At 59.5% G+C, this 18,968-nt stretch overlaps 1 protein-coding gene across 3 annotated transcripts; it reads left to right on the forward strand.

Moving 5' to 3' along the window:
- Positions 1-358: 358 nt before the first annotated feature.
- Positions 359-17,595, forward strand: APEH (acylaminoacyl-peptide hydrolase). Of its 3 annotated transcripts, none has more exons than XM_077821378.1 (22): positions 359-493; positions 818-947; positions 1,927-2,053; positions 7,220-7,310; positions 7,872-7,947; positions 8,212-8,363; positions 8,700-8,837; positions 9,224-9,315; positions 9,780-9,820; positions 10,977-11,098; positions 11,644-11,704; positions 12,146-12,243; positions 12,413-12,464; positions 12,594-12,682; positions 13,254-13,392; positions 13,468-13,551; positions 14,680-14,760; positions 15,295-15,383; positions 15,703-15,893; positions 15,982-16,084; positions 16,795-16,944; positions 17,421-17,595. In XM_077821378.1, exons 1-22 carry the CDS (start codon positions 482-484, stop codon positions 17,469-17,471), a joined length of 2,169 nt encoding a protein of 722 aa, XP_077677504.1. In that variant the 5' UTR covers positions 359-481; the 3' UTR covers positions 17,472-17,595. The 3 variants fall into 3 exon arrangements, with proteins under 3 accessions (XP_077677504.1, XP_077677503.1, XP_077677505.1); XM_077821377.1 differs by having other exon boundaries at positions 16,838-16,944; XM_077821379.1 differs by lacking the exons at positions 359-493; positions 818-947; positions 1,927-2,053 and having other exon boundaries at positions 8,217-8,363; positions 16,838-16,944.
- The last annotated feature ends 1,373 nt before the right edge of the window (positions 17,596-18,968 follow it).

Raw genomic sequence — 18,968 nt, forward strand, 5'->3', positions numbered from 1 at the left:
CAGCCAGCACCCCACCAACACAAGCCCCGCCCCCGCAGGTGCCCCGCCCCGCCCACCCTGTCTCCCCCAGCTCTGCCCCCAGCCAGCGCCCCACCAACACCAGCCCCATCCCCGCAGGTGCCCCGCCCCGCCCACCCTGTCTCCTCCAGCCCGGCCCCACCTCCAGCTCTGCCCCCAGCCAGCGCCCCGCCCCCGGCCCTGCCTCCAGTGGCTAGCCGACCCCCCAGGCTGGTCTCCGGGCTCCGAAGGGGGGCCGCGTTCCGTTCATCGCCACGCCTGGGGCTCGCTGCGGAGCCACGTCTGGCCCGATGCCCCCGAGGGGGCCAGCGCACGCTCTCGCTGTTGACAGGTAGCGGGGACACGCCCGCCCTGCGCGCGCAGCGCTCTTGGGGCCGGCCCGGACCCTGGCCAGTAGGGGCCCCGTCCTCCGGGCCGGAAGTGCCGCGTCAGGATCCCCAGCGTTCGGAGCAGCGTCAGCGACATGGAGTCGCCGGTGAGGGGCTGGGTCCACCGCCTTCCCACAGAGTCCCGCGGGAGGGGCCTTGGTTGGCAGGACAGGGACTGCGGGTGAAAGCTCCACCCCCCGCCGTGACCTCTGTGTGACCCACAGGGCCACGACCCCTTCCCCCACGCACAGCTCCAGGCTGCGTTCCCCGTCCCTGAACCCGCGTCCGTGCCCCCGGTGTGCCGAGCTCTGCGCCCAGCCCTCCCTGCCCGCGAGCTCCCCGCTGCCCTGGTCCTTCCCTGCCCCGCTGCGCGGTGCCTGACTCGGTGCCCACTGCCAGCCTGCCTGTGCTGACGGGCCCTTCCTGCGCAGGTGCTGAAGAGCCCGGAAGAGATAGCGGCGTTGTACCGCGAGCTCAGCCAGTGCCCCTCGCTCTGCAGTGCCTGTATCGGGCCCGAGGTCACCACTCAGTATGGGGGCAAATACTGCAATGTCTATACAGGTACCGACTCTGTTGCGCCCTGCGCGTTCCAAGCCCCTCTGCCCCAGTGCGGGGAGAGCGGAGGGCAGAGGGGCCCCGAGGGCAGAGGGCAGCTGCATTGTTCCTAACTCTGGTTCGGCCTTGCCATGGGAGGCCCCCCAGTTCCCCATCTCTGAGGTGAGGCAATGGGCCCAGGCTGTCTGCTTGCCAAGAGTCAGTCTCAGAGGAAAGCAGCCCAAGACCCTGGTTGGGGCTCTTCACATGTGTGAAGGGATTTGTGGCTGTTGGGTCCCATTGGATCAGCATGCCACCCCCTGGGTAGGCTCCCTGGGCTTGGGCTCAGCCCTCCCATCCCTGCAGCTCGCTCCACATGTCACAGCAGCATCCCACAGCACCTCCAGTCCTAGCCTTCCCCAGTTAAGGGTTTCGCGGCCCTCCGTGTGGCTTCCCTAACCTGACCAGCCCTGCTTCCTGAGCCACTGCTCCCGGCTCTCCAGACTTCTGTCTTCTGTCCACTCAGAGGCCTGATTGAGCCTTGGGACCTGCCCATTGCCATGTGACTTGCTCCCTTTCTCCAACTGGAGGGGTGGGAGAAATGTGCCCAGATGGGGCTGGCCCCAGCTTCCTGGGACAGAAGCTTGACTGCTGTCCCCATGTGCCAGCTGGGGAGCTGAGGCCCAGACAGTGACAGCTGATTTTCAGAGATGTCCCCCGTCCCAGCTGCAAAGTGCTAAGTGCACTTGACCATCAAGCCATAAGGGACTGGGCCACGATCACACAGAGCTGGGGTTGAGCCCAGATCTCCTGAGCCCTAAGTTGCTGCCTTAGCCACAAGCCCAGCCTGCTTGCAGGTAGCATAGAAAGTGCCAGGAGTGCAGGCAGGCAAGGTGCCCTGCTCTGCACACAGGCCATCCCATGTGGTATCTTTGCTCTAAGGCCAAAGGAGAGGGGAGCAGTGCCGGTTTGGGGCAGGCAGCAGCTGACTGCCCTCTCCTTCCAGAGTGGTCTCAGCAGGACCTGGAGAGAGCCGAGAGCGTGAAGTTCTGCCGCCAGTATCTCATCTTCTATGACAGCCAGGCCATTGTGTACTCGGGCCCCTCAGGCACCTGCAGTGAGATCAAGGGAGAGTGAGTGTCTCCGCCCTGTGCCTTTGCCAGCACCCACCATGTGCCCATCGCCACCCCCACAGCTCTGCTAGAGCCTGACCTGGCTGGCTGCCCAATGTGGGCGTGGTTGGGCAGGAGGTGGGGGCTGCCCTGCCATGGGATGTGGGCAGCTGGGGAAGAGCTTGGGCTGCGTTGCCACCTGCCCTGGTGCTGGGGGCTCCAGCAGGAGGGACAGAGCCAGAGTGTGGCTCTGCACTTGGCAGAGGCCCCCTGCTCAGAGTGCAGGGATGAGGATGTCCTGGGGGCCTTATGTCTAGCCCTGAATTGCCCCTAGCTCCCAGGCTACTGGTTGGGGAGGCAGAGTCTGCCATTACATTGCCCTGTCCCCTCCCCTGTGGCTACCCCTCCTCTGTGTCCTTGGGGGGCTCCAGGCTTAGTTGCCTGCAAAAGGCCATTAGCAGAGGGCGGGGCTCTTGGCTGCACCTGTTCCCGCCCCCTGGAAGAGGTATCTGGGCCACCTCTAGCCCCCTGCTGCTTCTCCAGCTTTGCAATGGGGAACCCCATGTGCCAAGCCTGTTGTCCCTGCCTTTTGCTGCGCCTGCTGGGAGCATTTCTCCATTGTGCTGTGTCCTGGTGTGTGTTTAGACGGGATACAGGAGACAGAGGGTTCACATGACCCAGTCCCTGGCCAACAATAAACTGTGTTAACCGTGGCCTGGGCTTTAGGATCTGGAGACCTCAGCTTACATAGCCCCGGGGCAAACAGCCCAGCAAACACCCCTTTAACTTGTACTGAACATCCAGAAAGGAAGGGAAACAGTTGAAGCTTTTGAAATGGAAGGGATTGAGTCAGGCTTTCATTGTAATAACACCCCATGTTCCCTTTCCCTTTGGCAGGAGAGGGCTCCCCGTGCCAGACAGTCTCGTAGACAGGGTTATAGCTGGTAAATAACTGTTTGGGGAAAAGAGAAGCAGTGAGTTGAGATGGACTGGGGTAACTGCTACTGCTCAAGTCTGATCCTGTTTGCTAAGAAGACAGAGCGGAAAAGAACAACAAAAAGAGAGATTCAGCATCTGTCTCTGGGGCTGACTTCATTGCAACCTCACTGCTGGAGAAACCCAGCCCCAGCCCATGCCCGAGAGCTGGCAAACTCGTACTAGCAAGAGGCGGTTTGGTGTAGTGCTTTTAGCTGCCGCTCAGTTACAGGCTTACAGTGGTGTTGCAAAGTATGCAGGCATGGCCAGCTCAGCCACACTCTTAATAATTAGGAAGAAAACAGAGAAGGCTAGGAAAGAGAAAAAAGGTGGAGAGGGCAAAGGCCGCAAGGGGGAATGAGAGAGGGGGGAAAAGTCTCACGTCCCAGCTGGGGTTGCAATTCAGCCGAAGCCAATGGAAGTGGTGCTGGCCTTTGGACCCCTCTCTTTGGCCTGGCCTGGCCTGGTCTGGTCAGGGCAGCTCGCAGGAGGTTCCAAGGAGACCCAGCCACGATGGTGAAGCTCACTGCAGTGGTTGTCGCCAGATAGTTGCTGCTCTGGCTAATTTCATAAGAACATAAGAATGGACATACTGGGTCATACCAAAGGTTCTTCTAATCCAGTATCCTGTCTTCCCACAGTGGCCAGTGCCAGGTGCCGCAGAGGGAATAAACAGAACAGATAATCATCAAGTGATTGCCCTGTCACCCATTCCCAGCTTCTGGCAAACAGTCTAGGGACACCATCCCTGCTCATCCTGGCCAATAGCCATTGATGGACCTATCCTCCATGGATTTATCTAGTTCTCTTTTGAACCCTGTCATAGTCTTGGTCTTCACAACATCTTCTGGCAAGGAGTTTCACAGACTCACTGTGCGTTGTGTAAAAAAATACTTCCTTTTGTTTGTTTTCAACCTGCTACCTATTAATTTCATTTGGTGGCTCCTAGTTCTTGTGTTATGGGAAGGAGTAAATTAAACTTTATTTACTTTCTCCATACCAGTCATGATTCTATAGACCTCTATCATATCCCCCCTTAGTCGTCTTTTTTCCAAGCTGGAAAGTGCCAGTTTGATTAATCTCCTCATACTGCAGTTGTTCCATACCCCTAATCATTTTTGTTGCTCTTTTCTGAACCTTTTCCAATTCCAATATATCTTTTTTGAGATGTGGCGACCACATCTGCACGCAGTATTCAAGATGTGGGCGTACCATGGATTTATAGAGAGTCAATATTATATTTTCTATTTTATTATCTATCCCTTTCTTAATGATTCCCTTGATTCTGTTAGCTTTTTTGACTGCCGCTGCACATTGGGTGGATGTTTTCAGAGAACTATCCACAATGACTTGAAGATCTCTTTCTTGAGTGGTAACAGCTAATTTAGACTCCTCATTTTATATGTATAGTTGGGGTTATGTTTTCCAGTATGCATTACTTTGCATTTATCATAATTGAATTTCATCTGCCATTTTAACAACGAGGAGTTTGGTGGCACCTTAAAGACTAATAGATTTATTTGGTCATAAGCTTTCGTGGGTAAAAAAACCACTTCTCCAGATGCATGAAGTGAAAATTGCAGATACAGGCATAAATAAATATTGGCACATGAAGAGAAGGGAGTTCCTCAGCTATCATCCCCTAGCACCCTTCCTCTACTTATGCTACATTGATGACATTTTCATCATAGGATCCATGGGAAGGAGGCCCTTGAAGAATTCCACATGGATTTCAACAATTTCCACCCCACCATCAACCTCAGCCTGGACCAGTCCGCACAAGAGAGCCACTTCCTGGACACTAAAGTGAAAATAAGTGATGGTCACATAAACAGCACCCTATACCGGAAACCTACTGACCACTATACTTACCTACATGCCTCCAGCTTCTATCCAGGACACATCACACAATCCATTGTCTACGCGGCCAAGCCCTAAGATACAACCACATTTGTTCCAATCCCTCAGACAGAGACAAACACCTACAAGATCTCTATCAAGCATTCTTAAAACTACAATACCCACCTGGGGAAGTGAGGAAACAGATTGACAGAGCGAGACAGGTACCCAGAAGTCACCTACTACAGGACAGGTCCAACAAAGAAAATAACACCACTGTCCATCACGTACAGCCCCCGGCTAAAACCTCTCCAGCACATCATCAACGATCTACAACCTATCCTGGAAAACGATCTGCCACTCTCACAGGCCTTGGGAGGTAGGCCAATCCTTGCTTACAAACAGCTCCCCAACCTGAAGCAAATACTAACCAGCAACTACACACCACACCACAGAAACACTAACCCAGGAACCAATCCCTGTAAGAAACCCCATTGCCATCTCTGTCCCCATATCTATTCTAGCGACGCCATCAGGGGCTCATTCACCTACACATCTACTAATGTGATATGTGTCAGCAATGCCCCTCTGCCATGTACGTTGGCCAACCTGGAGACAGTCTCTACATAAAAGGATAAATGGACACTAATCAGTCATCAGGAATGGTAACATACAAAAGCCAGTAGGAGAACACTTCAGTCTCCCTCAACAGATTTAAAAGTAGCCGTTCTTCAACAAAAAAACTTCAAAAACAGACTTCAAAGAGAAATTGCAGAGCTACAGTTCAAAACTTAACACCATTAATTTGGGCTTGAATAGGGACTAGGAGTGGCTGGCTCACTGCAAAAGCAATTTTCCCTCTCTTGGTATTGACACCTCCTCATCAATTATTGGGAGTGGACCACATCCACCCTGACTGAATTGGCTTTCAAAACTGGTTCTCCACATGTAACTTCTTTCTCTTCATGTGCCAATGTATATTTATGCCTACAGTTTTCACTCCATGCATCTAAAGAAGTGGGTTTTTTACCCATGAAAGCTTATGCCCAAATAAATCTGTTAGTCTTTAAGGTGCCACCAGACTCCTCGTTGTTTTTGTGGATACAGACTAACATGGCTACCCCTCTGATGCTATCTCCCATTTTGTTGCCCAGTCACCCAGTTCGGAGAGATCCTTTTGTAGCTCTTCACAGTCTGTCTGGGACCTAACTATCTTGAGTAGTTTTGTATCATCTGCAAATTTTGCCAGCTCACTGTTTACCCCTTTTCCCAGAACATTTATGAATATGTTGAATAGGACTGGAGCCAGTACAGACCCCTGGGGGATACCACTGTTTACCTCTCTCCATTCTGAAAACTGACCATTTATTCCTACCTTTTGTTTCCTATCTTTTAACCAGTTACCAACCCATGAGACCTTTCCTCTTATCCCATGACTGCTTACTTTGCTTAATAGCCTTTGGTGAGCGACCTTGTCAAAGGCTTTCTGAAAATCTAAATACACTATATCCACTGGATCCCCCTTGTCCACATGCTTGTTGACCCCCTCAAAGAATTCTAGTAGATTGGTGAGGCATGATTTCCCTTTACAAAAACCATGTTGACTATTCCCCAACAACTTATGTTAATCTATGTGTCTGACAATTTTGTTCTTTACTCTAGTTTCAACCAGTTTGCCCGGTACTGAGGTGAGGCTTACCAGCCTGTAATTGCCAGGTTCACCTCTGGAGCCCTTTTTAAAAATTGGCATCACATTAGCTATCCTCCAGTCATTTGGTACAGAAGCTGATTTAAATTATAGGTTACAGACTACAGTTAGTAATCCTGCAATTTCACATTTAAGTTCCTTCAGAACTCTTGGGTGAATACCATCTGGTCCTGGTGACTTATTACTGTTTAGATTATCAATGTGTTCCAGAACCTCTAATGACACCTCATTTCCCCCCAAGTCTGTTTGTTTTCCAGCCTCCAAAGGCAGAGGGGTGGAATAGCCCATTGACCACCAATTAGGCCAAATTTCCGACTCCAGGTTTGGTCCACTGATTTCTGGTCCCCACCTTCTCGTGGTTACCAGGTGTGGCCGGAACACCCAGTCCTTTGGGGACCTTTGTACATATTTTCTTGTTCCGTTTTGGATAACAGGTCACTGTGACAGCTTGGGAATGTTCACTCTCTTGCACGACTGAGCTCATAGGCTCAATTGCAGACCCTGTTATCACAACAGGCCCCAACTCCACCCCTCCCAACACCCCTGTGGGGTGGGTTAGCACGTGGGTCCAGAGTCCTATGGACTCCCTGAGCCCTGGCCGTGCCTCTCCTGTCCCCAGGCCATGCCATGCCCCCAGGCCCACTCCAGCCTGTCTCCCCCTGCAGGCTGCTGAGCAGGGAGTCTCCCAGCGGGGCACTTAAGGCCGTCTTGCGGAAAGCCAGCCCTGGCAAAGGCGAGGAGAAGCAGTTTCTTGAGGTGAGTCGATATGAGGCTGGGCCCACTAACACTGTGGGAAAAGCCCTGGGCAGAGTGAGGGCAGCCCTCAGCATTCTTGCTGTCTGGGGCCGAGGTTCCTTCCTGGCCTGGCCGTGCTCAGGACTCAAGGAAGGGGCCCCTGCCAGCCCCTGCTGCTGACGGCCCCTCCTCAGGCCTGGCTTTGGGGTGGAGGGATCCGTTCTCTGTAGTTCCAGCAGGCCACTAGGGTGGGAATCTTTGTGGCTCTCCCCTCAGCGTTTACCAGGCATTGCTCATGGCACACTGGGGCCCAGCCTCGTGGGATCCTGGGCTGGTGTGGGGCAGGATGGACAGAGCCATGGCCAGCCCACTCCTTCCCTTCATGGGTGGAGCGAGCCCATGCAAGGTGGGGCCCTGCTGCCCACTCTGCAGCCAGGCAAACTACCACCCCAGCTGGCAGCTGTTGCCAGCAATACCCACCACAGTCACCTGTTCTCCCCGCCCTGTGCTGCCATTCCCCTGCCACCTGCCCTGTGGCCCCACAGTCCTGGGGCCTGGCCCCTGATGTTTTTGTTCCTCCAGATCTGGGATCAAAATCGCAAAGTGAAGAGCGTCAACCTGACTGTGTTGGAGAAGCATGGCAATGTCTATGAGGATGGTGAGGCTGGGTCCCTATGGATCCACCTTTTTCCCTGCATTGGCTGGCAGGGAATTGGGGGAGGGGGTGGGGCAGGGCAGGATGGGGGATGGGAGGGTGGCCAAGGGGACCCTGTGGCCGTCTGGCCGGGCGTGCAGAGGGCGGTGAAGGGGGCCCTGCAGCCGTCTGGCCAGGTGGGGGAGGGTAGGGGAAGGGGGTCCCCAGGGCCTGTGGTGGGGGCACTGGGCCATGCTGCCCAACAGGGTCTGATCAACACTTCCCCAGATCAGTTTGGCTGCCTGTCCTGGTCGCACTCGGAGACCCACCTGCTCTACGTGGCTGAGAGGAAACGGCCCAAGGCCGAGTCCTTCTTCCAGAGCAGAACCCCGGAGCTGAGCAGCAACTGTGCTGATGAGAGACGAGACAAGGCTGTCAAGGTGTGTGGGGCGCAGCTGGAGATCGTGAGTTGGAGCTGTGGGTGGGCCACTCGTCCCACCCCCACAACTGGTCAGAAAGTCGGGCATGGTGCTAGGGCCCTGAGCAGAACTCCCAGCTCTGCCGCTGAGTGCTGTGCCATGCTTCCCTAGGTGATGCTGAACCTGCCCATCCCCCACACACTGGGCCTGTGGGGCAGGAGATGGCTTTCCTGTGGGCTCTGGCAATGTAAAGAGCCAGATCTGCCCTGTATCTGAGGCACAGGGCTGTCCTGCCCAGAAAGCAGGAGAGTTGGGGGGTGTCCCAGGGGAGGGGGCACTCATGGCTCTGTGTTCCAGGGGGAGCAGTTCGTGTACCATGACGACTGGGGCGAGGCACTGGTGGGCAAGAGCATCCCAGCCCTGTGCGTACTGGATGTGGAGAGCGGCAATGTCTCGGTGCTGGAGGGTATCCCGGAGCACATCTCCCCTGGGCAGGTCAGCGCAGGCGTGGGGAGCCAGGCGCTGGCAGTACCTGACTGGCACCCGCTGGCAGCCCAAAACAGCCCCCAAACACCTCTCTACCTGTTCCCTCTGATGCAAACTGCCCCTGCCAGCACCCACAGGTCACCCAGTTTCCATGAGGGGCTGATGTGCCTCAGCAGGGGAACCTGTGCCCCAGGATGCCAGCCGGTAGGGCGGGGCCCTGGTTTGGATCTAGGGAGGGCACTGCTCATTGCTTCATTCCCTTAAACAGAGCGGGAGAGTTTCTAGCTGCTCTTGCGCCCCCTCCGACACTCTTCCCCCCTCACCAGGTTCTCCTCCTCCCACCTTCTCTTTCCCCACCCCTCTTGCTCACTGGCGCTCTCCCACTTTGCCTGCAGGCCTTCTGGTCCCCTGGCGACACGGGTGTGGTCTTCATAGGCTGGTGGCATGAGCCCTTCCGCCTGGGCCTGCGGCACTGCACCAACCGCAGGTGAGTGCCCTGTGCTGCTGCCAGCTGCCCCTGCCTGAGCGCTGGGGAGAGGGGCCTCCCCATTCCCAGGTGTGGAGCCATGTCCATATAGTCTAGGCCAGTGGGACCCCTCGGGGAAATGCCCTTTGAGGCACCTTTGGGCTGGGGCTGTTCTGCTAGGGCAGAAGGCCGGACTGGGCCTGACCCAGCCCTGCTCTGAGAGCTGGCCCCAGCTTGCGGGCATCTGCTGCATCCTCCTCTGAAGGAGACCACTGCAAAGGGAGGGGCTGTTGTGGGGCTGGGGCTGCCAGACTCAGCCTGAGGAGCCACAGCTCCGATCTGCCAGCTGGGAACAGGGGCCATCTGGAGGGGGAGGAGTGGGGGCTGGGCTGGCCACTCCTATCGGGTGTAGGGCAGGAGGGTTGGGCAGTTGTGGGGAAGCTATGGGGCCCGTGCAGTGATGGCTGCCCTCCTCTGGTTCCCAGGTCAGCGTTGTTCTATGTGGACCTGACGGGAGCGAGGTGTGGTGAGTCGCTGCTGCTTTCTGAGCCAGTGCCCTGCCCGCATGCCCCCTACCTGCCTGTGCCCTCCCTGTGTGCCCCCTGCCTCTGTTCTGCCCACATGTCTCCGTCCTGCCTGCACCCTGCCCACATGCCCCCTGCCCTTCTCATGGTCCCCATTCTGCCCATGTACCCCCATCCTACCTGCGGGTATGTTCATGTGCCCCTTGCCCTGCCTGCATGCCCCCTGCCCTGTCCAGGGTCCCCACTATGCCCATGAAACACCGTCCTGCTGTGCCCTGCCCGCACTCCGCCCTGCCTGTGGTCCCCGCCTCGCCCATGTGACCCCGTCCTGCCTGCGCCCTGCCTGCGCGCCTCCCATTCAGCCCGTGCCCCACACTGCCCATGTGCCCCCTGCCCCACCCACAGTCCCCACTCTGCCCATGTGCCCCCGTTCTCCACCTGCCCTGCCTGTGTGCCCCTTGCCCAGCCCACGGTCCCCGGTCTGGCTGTGTGCCACCCACCCTACCCACACCCCACCCTGCCCGCGGTCCCCGCTCTGCCCACATGCCTCTATTCTTCCCACGTCCTACCAGCGGTCCCTGCTCTCCCCACATGCCCCCATCCTGCCTGCGCCCTGCCCGCGTACCCCCTGCCCTGCCCGCGTACCCCCTGCCCTGCCCGCGTACCCCCTGCCCTGCCCACGGTCTCCGCCCTGCCTGTATGCCTCCTGTCCTGCCTGTTCCCTGCCTGTATGCCCCCCTGCCCTGTCTGCTTGCCCCCTGCCTGGATGTCCCCTGCCCTGCCAGTGGTCCCCACTCTGCCCATGTGCCCCCTGGTCTGCCCATGCCATGCCCTGCCCTTGTGCCCGCTGCCCTGCCCACGGTCCTTGTTCTGCCCATGTGCCCCCATCCTGCCCGCAGTCCACGCTCTGCCCATGTGCTCCCTGCCCTGGCCTCGTCCCCTCATCCTGCCTGCCCCCGGGTCCCCTGCTCTGCCTGTGCCCCCTGTCCTGCCCATGTGCCCCTGTCCTGCCTGTATGTCCCCTGTTCTGCATGTCCCCATGCCCCCGTCTGGCCTGCCCCTGTCCAGCCTGACCTCTGCCCTGCCCACCTGCCCATCCTCCGCCATGATTGCCCCCCTATCCTGCCTGTGCTCACACTCTTCTCCGTCCCTCTGCAGAGCTGCTGTCAGACGACACTAAAGCTGTGTGGTCCCCACGCCTGAGCCCTGACCAGTGCCGCATCGTGTACTTGGAGAACAGCGCACTCGGGCCCCACCAGCAGTGCAGCCGCCTTCGCGTGGTGAGTGGGTTCCACCAGGTTGGGGAGCCAGTGCCAGGGGTTGGGTGTCAAGCTCTCTGGGGCCCAGCCAAGGCCGTGTGGGCCATGTCTTCCAGGGGCACTTCCTGCTGGGAGCCAGCCTTCAGTCGCACTGCATAGGTCTGGTGCTTGGGCTTCTTCAGCAGCCTGCGCTGCCATAGCCGAAAGTCTGTGCACGCAGCGGCACAACGAGAATCATCTTCCCTGGGCATGTCGCCCTGACACTTGGGCCTGGCCCTGCTCACTCTGCTGGTGCCCCCTGCTCCCCACAGGGTCAAACCTATCATCCCCCCAGTAAGGCACCGGAAGGTGCCTATGGCACAGCGCTGCTGCTCCCTTGGGTGCCCGGGGGGAGCTGGGACAGGCCTGCTGGGGTCTAGCTAACCCAGGTCAGGCTCCCCAGCACGCTGGGCCTTCACATGAGCAGCCACCAGCCCTGCCCTGGATCCCCCAGAAGGGAGGGGGCAACATTGCAGAACAGAGCCCCACGCTGCTGCCCCTGAGTGCCAGGCGGCCGTCTCTTGCAGTACGACTGGTACACGAAGGTCACCTCCACCGCACTGGATGTCGTGTCCCGGCACAGCCAGGGTGAGTAGTCGGCTGGGTTCACTGGGGACGAGGGAGGAGCTGGGCAGCGGGATGATGAGACAGGCTGAACACCCAGGGATCTGGCACTCTCCATTTGTGAAAGTTAGCACATGGCGCTGTCTGCTCAGGAGGGGCCAGAGCTGCTGGGACCAGGAGGGGCTGCGTTTTGGGAGTGAGGGGTGCTGGCAGAGCTGGGGGGGCAGGGGGCTGTGGATCAGGAGAGAGGGGCGCTGGCAGAGCTGGGGAGCAGCCCAGGGCTGGGCTAGCAGGGGCTGCGAGTCGGGAGTGAGGGGCACTGGCAGAGCTGTGTGGGCAGGAGGCTGAAGAGGAGCTGCGTGAGAAGCTTGGTTCCCTGTTGCTGGCCATTGGTGCGAGTGCCCTGTGCCAGCCTGGCTGGTGTGCAGGGGGCAGTGCGCTGAACCTGGGGCCCTCTCCTTGCAGGAACGTTCACAGGGATCTATTGCCCAGCACTGCCTGGCCTGTGCTGGGCAGCCGATAGCCAGAGGGTCGTGCTGGACACCGCTCAGCGCAGCCGGCAGGTACTGGGGTGGGGGACTGGGGCAGGGCAGTCCCACAGCTGTGCTGCCTGCGGGCATATGCAGAGCCCGGGGCCCAGGCCAGCCCTGAGCAGAGGGGCTGGGGGCGTGCTGGGCCCTACCTGGCTCTGGCTCGGCCCTGGGTCTGACGAAGCTCTTGGTGTCCTCCTAGGAGCTGCTTGTGGTGGAGACTCTGAGTGGCAGCGTGACCTCCCTGACGATGGGTAAGTACCCGGCAGCCTGCTCTGCTCACAGTGTCCCTGGATGCCTGGTGGGAGGGGCTGGGAGCTCTGCTGCCCCCAGACTCCTCCTGTGAGCTCCAGACCGTGACCCGGGCATCTGTCCCTTTGCAGGCGCCCCCCTGGGCAGCTGGTCTCTCCTCACCATTGACCGGGATCTCCTGGTGGCCAGGTTCTCGACCCCCAGCTGCCCCCCAACACTGGTAAGGGATATGGGCTGGGGAGGGAGACTGTGCCGTGACCTTTCACCCCGCACGCAGACTCAGGAATAAAAATTTACTGGCTGCATCCACACCATACCCCAGCCAGCATCCCAAAGCATCACCCTGCTCAGGCTCTGGGCTAGCAGGGAGCAGTGGGGCAGGCGTGAGGGGCACCAGCAGAGCTGGGTGATGGAGCCGAGGGCCAGGCTAGCAGGGGACAGTGGGACAGGAGTATGGGGCATCAGCAGAGCTTGGGGGGTGGAGCCCAGGGCTGGGCTAGCAGGGGGCAGTGGGGCAGGAGTGAGGGGCACCAGCAGAGCTGTGGGGTGGAGCCCAGGGCTGAACTAGCAGTGACTGCAGGCACTGGGGCTGCATGCAGGTTGCCTATTCGGTCAATGCTGTCAGTCTCTCCTTGTCAACCCCCCCATTCCAGCTGCAGCCATTTCCTCCCCAAATGCTGCCAGAGGATGTCTGCAAAGGCCCCCGCCCGAGCATCCTGGCCCCCCTTGGGTCATGCCCCCACTCCCCGAGCATGCTGCGCCTGCCACTGATGGGCTCTTTCCCCTGGCAGAAGGTGGCCTTCCTCCCCGGGGCCGGGCGGGAGGCCCAGGTGCACTGGGTATGTCTGGAGGATGTGACCCCCATCCCGGAGATCAGCTGGGTGATCCGGCCCCTGCAGCCCCCCCCGGATCAGGAGAACCCGCAGTACAGTGAGTGCCGTCGGGGGTGCGGGGCTGGGCTCTGGGGGCTGGCGCTGACACTGACATCACACTCTTCCTTTGCAGAGGGTATTGATTTCGAAGCCATCCTGCTGCAGCCCAGCAAGGGGCTAGGGCTGAGGAAGCTGCCCCTGGTGGTCATGCCCCATGGTGAGACCCCTGCCTGGCGTGCCCCTCCCTTCCCCCCCCCCCACCACCACAGGGACCCCCACCCTCCCAGACTGTGTAGGTCTGATTAGGCCTAATTATGAAGCTAGAGCCGAGTGTTGTGCTGTCAGATCTGGCTCTCCCCGACCCTTGTCAGTGCTGCCACCTTGCCCTGGGGCTCCCCATGCCTGCCTATCTGCAGCTGTTCCCCTCCTGCTGTGGGGCCAGCTGCCCTCCTGTCCCATGGGGTTGTCATGGCAGCTGCAGGCCACTGCCCCTTCACTGGACTCTGACTCCCAGGCACATGCCCCACCCCCCCGGGCAAGGGGGCATTCGCCAGCAGCCACAATGCCAGCCCCATGGTAGGGGAAGGGGAGCGGCCCAGATCCCACCCTCGGCACTGCTGGCGTCATCACAGCGGCCTGGCAGCACCCACTGGGCTGAGTCTGGAGCAGGGTCAGTGTGGGGATGCCGTTCCCTGCATGGCAGGGACAGAGCTCAGGGAGAGATGGGACCGAGAACTGTCCCCCAGCTGCATGCAGGTCAGAGTCTACCCAGCCCCACAGGGAGCACAGCAATGCCACGGGCCTAGGCCCCCAAACCCCTCAGCCCCGCGGGGAGCACAGCCACCCCAAAGGCCTAGGCCCCTCAGCCCCAAGGGGCGCACAGCCACCACACAGGGATCATAGCCACCCCACAGGCCTGGGCCCTCCGACCCCACAGCCCCTTCCCTCTTCTTTTACTCTTTTGTCCCCATGGTAATTGTTTTGGAGGGTTGGGGGGGGCCTCTGTTTCCAGTTTTGCCCTGGTCCCCAGAGCTCTGTCGCTGTGTTGAGCGTCTTGTCCCCGGTTCCCAACCAATCCCTTGTGCCAACGGTGTCGTTCATTCGCCATTCAGGGAGTGATTGGGGCCAGCAGATGCCCCCTGGTCCATGCTCCCCTGAAAGCCTCTGTTCAAGGCAATCGTGTGTTGGGGGAGCCTAGCAGCTCGATCACTTTGCTCACCCAGCTCCTCCCCGTCCCTGCCAGACACCACGTCCCAACAATTACACTACACACACGCTATGAGCCCCTTCCCTCTGGACTCTGCCCCATGGTCCAGCCCCTCACCCCTCTGCCCTCACCTTGCAGGAGGCCCACACTCTGTCTGCACGGCCAGCTGGATGCTGTACCCCGCGGTGCTCTGCAGGATCGGCTTCGCCGTGCTCCTGGGTGAGTCCTGCCAGAGCCACGGGAGCAGGCATGGTGCAGCCAAAACCTGGTGAAGTGGCTGTGGGCTCCCTAGGCCTGGCCATGCTCGGCCCCTGCCAGCTCCCTGGGCACGGCACCCTGGGGAGGAACTGCTGGGCCAAGGCTTACTCTGAGGGTGCCCTGGAGCCCCTGGAGAGGGCTGAGGGCACATCTGGGCCATGGCACAGGGAGGCTGAGCTCCCAGAATGCAGCACCAACATGGGGATGGCCATTCAGGGCAGGGCCCGGGCACCATCAGCATCCCTGGGACAGCCAGCAGGAGGGCGCAGTCCCCAGGCCAACCCAGCCCCACAGCACTCAGCTGCTCTCCCCTCACCCTGGGTTGCAGGCCTGCAGCTGTGTGCCCCTTGGCCAGGGGTGGGGTCTCCTGGCAGCACCCTGCTCCCAGAGCATGGCAGGGGGCTAGCTGTGGCAGGCCAACCCTGTACCCTTGTGAACCCCTGTTGCTGGGGGGCTGTCAGGCACTCTCCCATCATGCTGAACTCTCTCCCACAGTGAATTACCGCGGTTCGCTGGGCTTTGGCCAGGACAGCGTCGCCTCCCTGCCCGGGCACGTGGGCTGCCAGGATGTCAAAGATGTGCAGGTAGTGGCTGCCCCCCCCCCCCCCCAGCTGCCCCGCAGGGGCTGGGACAGTGTGTGACCCACAACCAGGAAACCAGGCTGCTCCCTCTGGGCACCTTCCACCCAGGGACTTGGTAGGGGGAGATGGGCTCAGCCAGCCTGTCAGGTCCTGGCCCCATCCCAGCCCTGCCCCCCTGTCCCCTCCCTGGGCGATCCCTTCCAGGCCCTGGCTGCCCCCTCCTTGAGACTGCCCTGGCTTCCCACCCTGCCCTGAGGCTGCCCTGTCTCAGGCCCTGGTGCCCTGGCTGCCCCATGGCACTGCCCCTCTCATCCCATTGCAGTATTGTGTGGAGCGGGTGCTGCAGGAGGAGCCCCTAGACTCAGCGCGTGTGGCACTAGTGGGTGGCTCACATGGGGGCTTCCTCGCTTGCCACCTCATCGGTCAGTACCCAGGCACCTACCAGGCCTGTGTGGCAAGGAACCCGGTCATCAACATGGCCTCCATGATCAGCAGCACCGACATCCCAGACTGGTGAGTGCCTGGGGCTAAGACCCTCCCCACCCCCTGCACCAGGTGCAACCTGGATCCTGCCCTGAGCCGGACTCTGTCTCCTCTGCAGGTGTCTGACTGAGGCCGGCTTCCCCTATGCGCCCGACACCCTACCGGATGCCTCCCACTGGGCAGAGATGCTCCACATGTCACCCATGCAGTATGTCGCCCAGGTATGGACCCCACCCCCCTGCTCATAGACCCCAACCCCTGCTCAGAGACTGGTCAAGCTTCTGACCAGGGCAAGACAGTACAGCCCCGGGATCCTAGGTTGGGGAGCTGGGAGGAATTGGCTGGAGCCTCTCTGTTGTTGGATCACGAGTGGCTTACAAAAGCATTCATGTAACTCAGCTAGGTGTGTCCCTGCCTGTGGATGGTTGTGTGAGTGCAGGACCTGGAGAGGTTTGCAGTTTGTCACAGCGTCACAGTGTGAGAGGGAACCCAGGTTGGTAAGACGGGGTCAGCAGTACCACAGTTCTAGACTGCATTCTGGGGAACCCGGCCCCGGGGGGTGGTCACCTGATTCCTTTGTTCTCCAACCTTTTAGCTATCACTTTGCAGAGGGGGAAGGGCCCAGGCCATCGGTTGCCAGGAAACAGTGTCGGCCATTTATGTACCCTGGCCCTTTGCTCTGCAACAATTACGCTCCCTTAAGAAATGCATAAAAGAAATTGAGGCACCCCTACAGTATTCAGAGGAAACATTAAGAACAGTCCCATTTTGCCACATCTTCCTTAGAGGTTTTTAATGTTAGGCTTGACAAAGCCCTGTCTGGGATCATTTAGTTGGGGATCGGTCCTGCTTTGAGCAGCGGGTTTGACTAAATGACCTCCTGAGGTCCCTTCCAACCTTAATATTCTATTCTATGGTGTGGGTCCCCTAGTGCTGGCTGTGGGACCCAGATCTCTGCCCTGCTCTTCCCCCAGGTCCGGGCACCTGTGCTTCTGATGCTGGGAGAAGAGGACAGGCGTGTCCCCCCCAAGCAGGGGCTGGAGTACTACCGTGCTCTCAAGGCCAGGGGCGTCCCTGCACGGTGAGCCTGCGGGGGGCAGGACATGGGGATCAGCTGGGAGGAGAGAACTGATTGATTGGTGCAGGGGCCATGGCTGGGGCGGGAGGGAGGACAAGTTGGGTGCTCAGGTGCAACAAGGCCAGTGGGGCTGGGATCACCAATGGAACAGGCTGGCACCAAGGGAGGGAGCAGATCACTGGGGCAGGGGGAAGCTGGAGTTGTAGGAGGGAAGCTGGCTGGAGGCTCAGATGGCTGCGAGGAGTTGGTATATCCCAAATGGCTGGGGTAGTCCTGGTGCAGGGGTCCTGGGGGAGCAGGTGGGGGGTCCTGGTGCATTTCTTGATGGGTGGGGGGGTCTCTGGAGAGGTGGCAAGGGGTCCTGGTCCATGCCCAGGTATATGTGTTGGGGGGTCCTGGTCCATGCCCAGGTATATGTGTGGGGGGGTCCTGGAGAGCTGGTTACGGGGTACCTTACCAAGACCTCTCCTTCTCCACAGGCTGCTGCTGTACCCCAGGAACAGCCATGCGCTCTCTGGCGTCGAGGCTGAGGCCGATGGCTTTATGAACATGGCGCTCTGGCTGCTCCAGCACCTGCAATGCTGACAGAGGCTGGGCTTCGCCTCTGCCCGAGCCCTGTAACCTGCATCCAATAAACCCACAGCTCATCTTGTGTCCCTGAGGGTGTAGCGTGCCCCTGGGGGGAGGGGATGGGTCTCCACTGCAGCGGGGGCCCCCCTTCACTAGCAGGCTGTGGGGCTAGGGTGGGGGAGGAGGAGCCACCAGCGCCCCTCCTGCAGAACTGGGAAGGGCCCTGGGGGAGGAAGGTGGGAGGTGTGCCAGTACTCGCTCTCCCCTCACCTGGCTGGCTGGCTTTACACTCCACCTGCACCTTGCGAACAGCCCGTCCTGTAAGCCTACCCCTTGTGGGGTGCCTCACAGCCCTAGCTCTAGGAACAAACCCTGGAGGAACCCCTCAGTGGCCAGCACCCAAAGTCCCCCCCTCATCTGCCAGGGCAGGCCACACATTCTCACCGCCGCCTGCCCACCCTGTCTTGCTGAGCCAGAAGCCTGGGGGAGACTTTCACCCTCACCCTCCCAGCCCACAGCCAGTGTTGGTAGTGATACCTGGCAGCCTTGTCCAGTCAGAGCAGGATCTCTCAGAGCGGGACCAGCCAAGGCTGAGACAGCTTCACCAAGCCATGGTGCCCTGCAGGCAGGTGTTGGCTCTGCCCCAGGTGAGCGCTGCTGAATCGGCTCTTACCCCTGACATCTTGGGCCAGTGCCCCCAGGGCCAGGCTGACTTCAGACGCCCCACCTGCTGGCCTCCCAGGGCTGGGAGTTAATTGTGCCATCCCTGGGGCTCCCATTTTCTTTCCAGGTCCTCCAGGCAGTTCACTGACCCTGCTGCTCATGACTCCTGCTCTGTCCCAAGAGTGGTATTTCAGCCCCTTTGCAGTGCCGCCCTCTGGATGTGAAGTCCAGAGGGAAACTGATGCATGCACAGGCATCATAAAAACTGCAGAAAATTTCCACTTTGTGACAGCAGAAAGCAAGATTTCCCCAGCCCTGCTGTCAGCAGCTAGTGCTGCCTCATTGGCAGGATACTTGGTGCATGGACCACAGCTGGGCTGAGTCAGCTGGAGCTGTTTGGGCAGGGAGGAGAGTGGGGACAGGCAGTGGCACTATAAGGCTTTTGTGTATCACTGGGTGGGGTCCATAAAAAAAGAGCAGCTTGCTCCTGGCCAGCCTGAGCTTCAGCCACTGTCCGGCCCTAGATAAAGAGCAGCAGGTCTACGCAGATGTTGGCATAGCAGAGAGGTGGCACTATGAACAGGCAGCAGGATGGGCAAGTGGATCCAGACTCACCGCCAGAGCGAAGAGAGGGGCCAAGGGCAAAGTCAGGAGGGGGGTCCTCTGCCCCAGGTGAGTGATGGGAGATGGAGAACCAGGAGCGGATGGAGCTGAGAGGCCTGGGCTATGGGCAGGAAAGGGGGCATGGCAATCCCAGTCTGACAATACCTGTGCTCATTGCTCTGGTGCAGGAG

The sequence above is a fragment of the Eretmochelys imbricata genome, chromosome 7, assembly GCF_965152235.1.
Source record: "Eretmochelys imbricata isolate rEreImb1 chromosome 7, rEreImb1.hap1, whole genome shotgun sequence".
In the NCBI taxonomy this organism is placed as follows: Eukaryota; Metazoa; Chordata; order Testudines; family Cheloniidae; genus Eretmochelys; species Eretmochelys imbricata.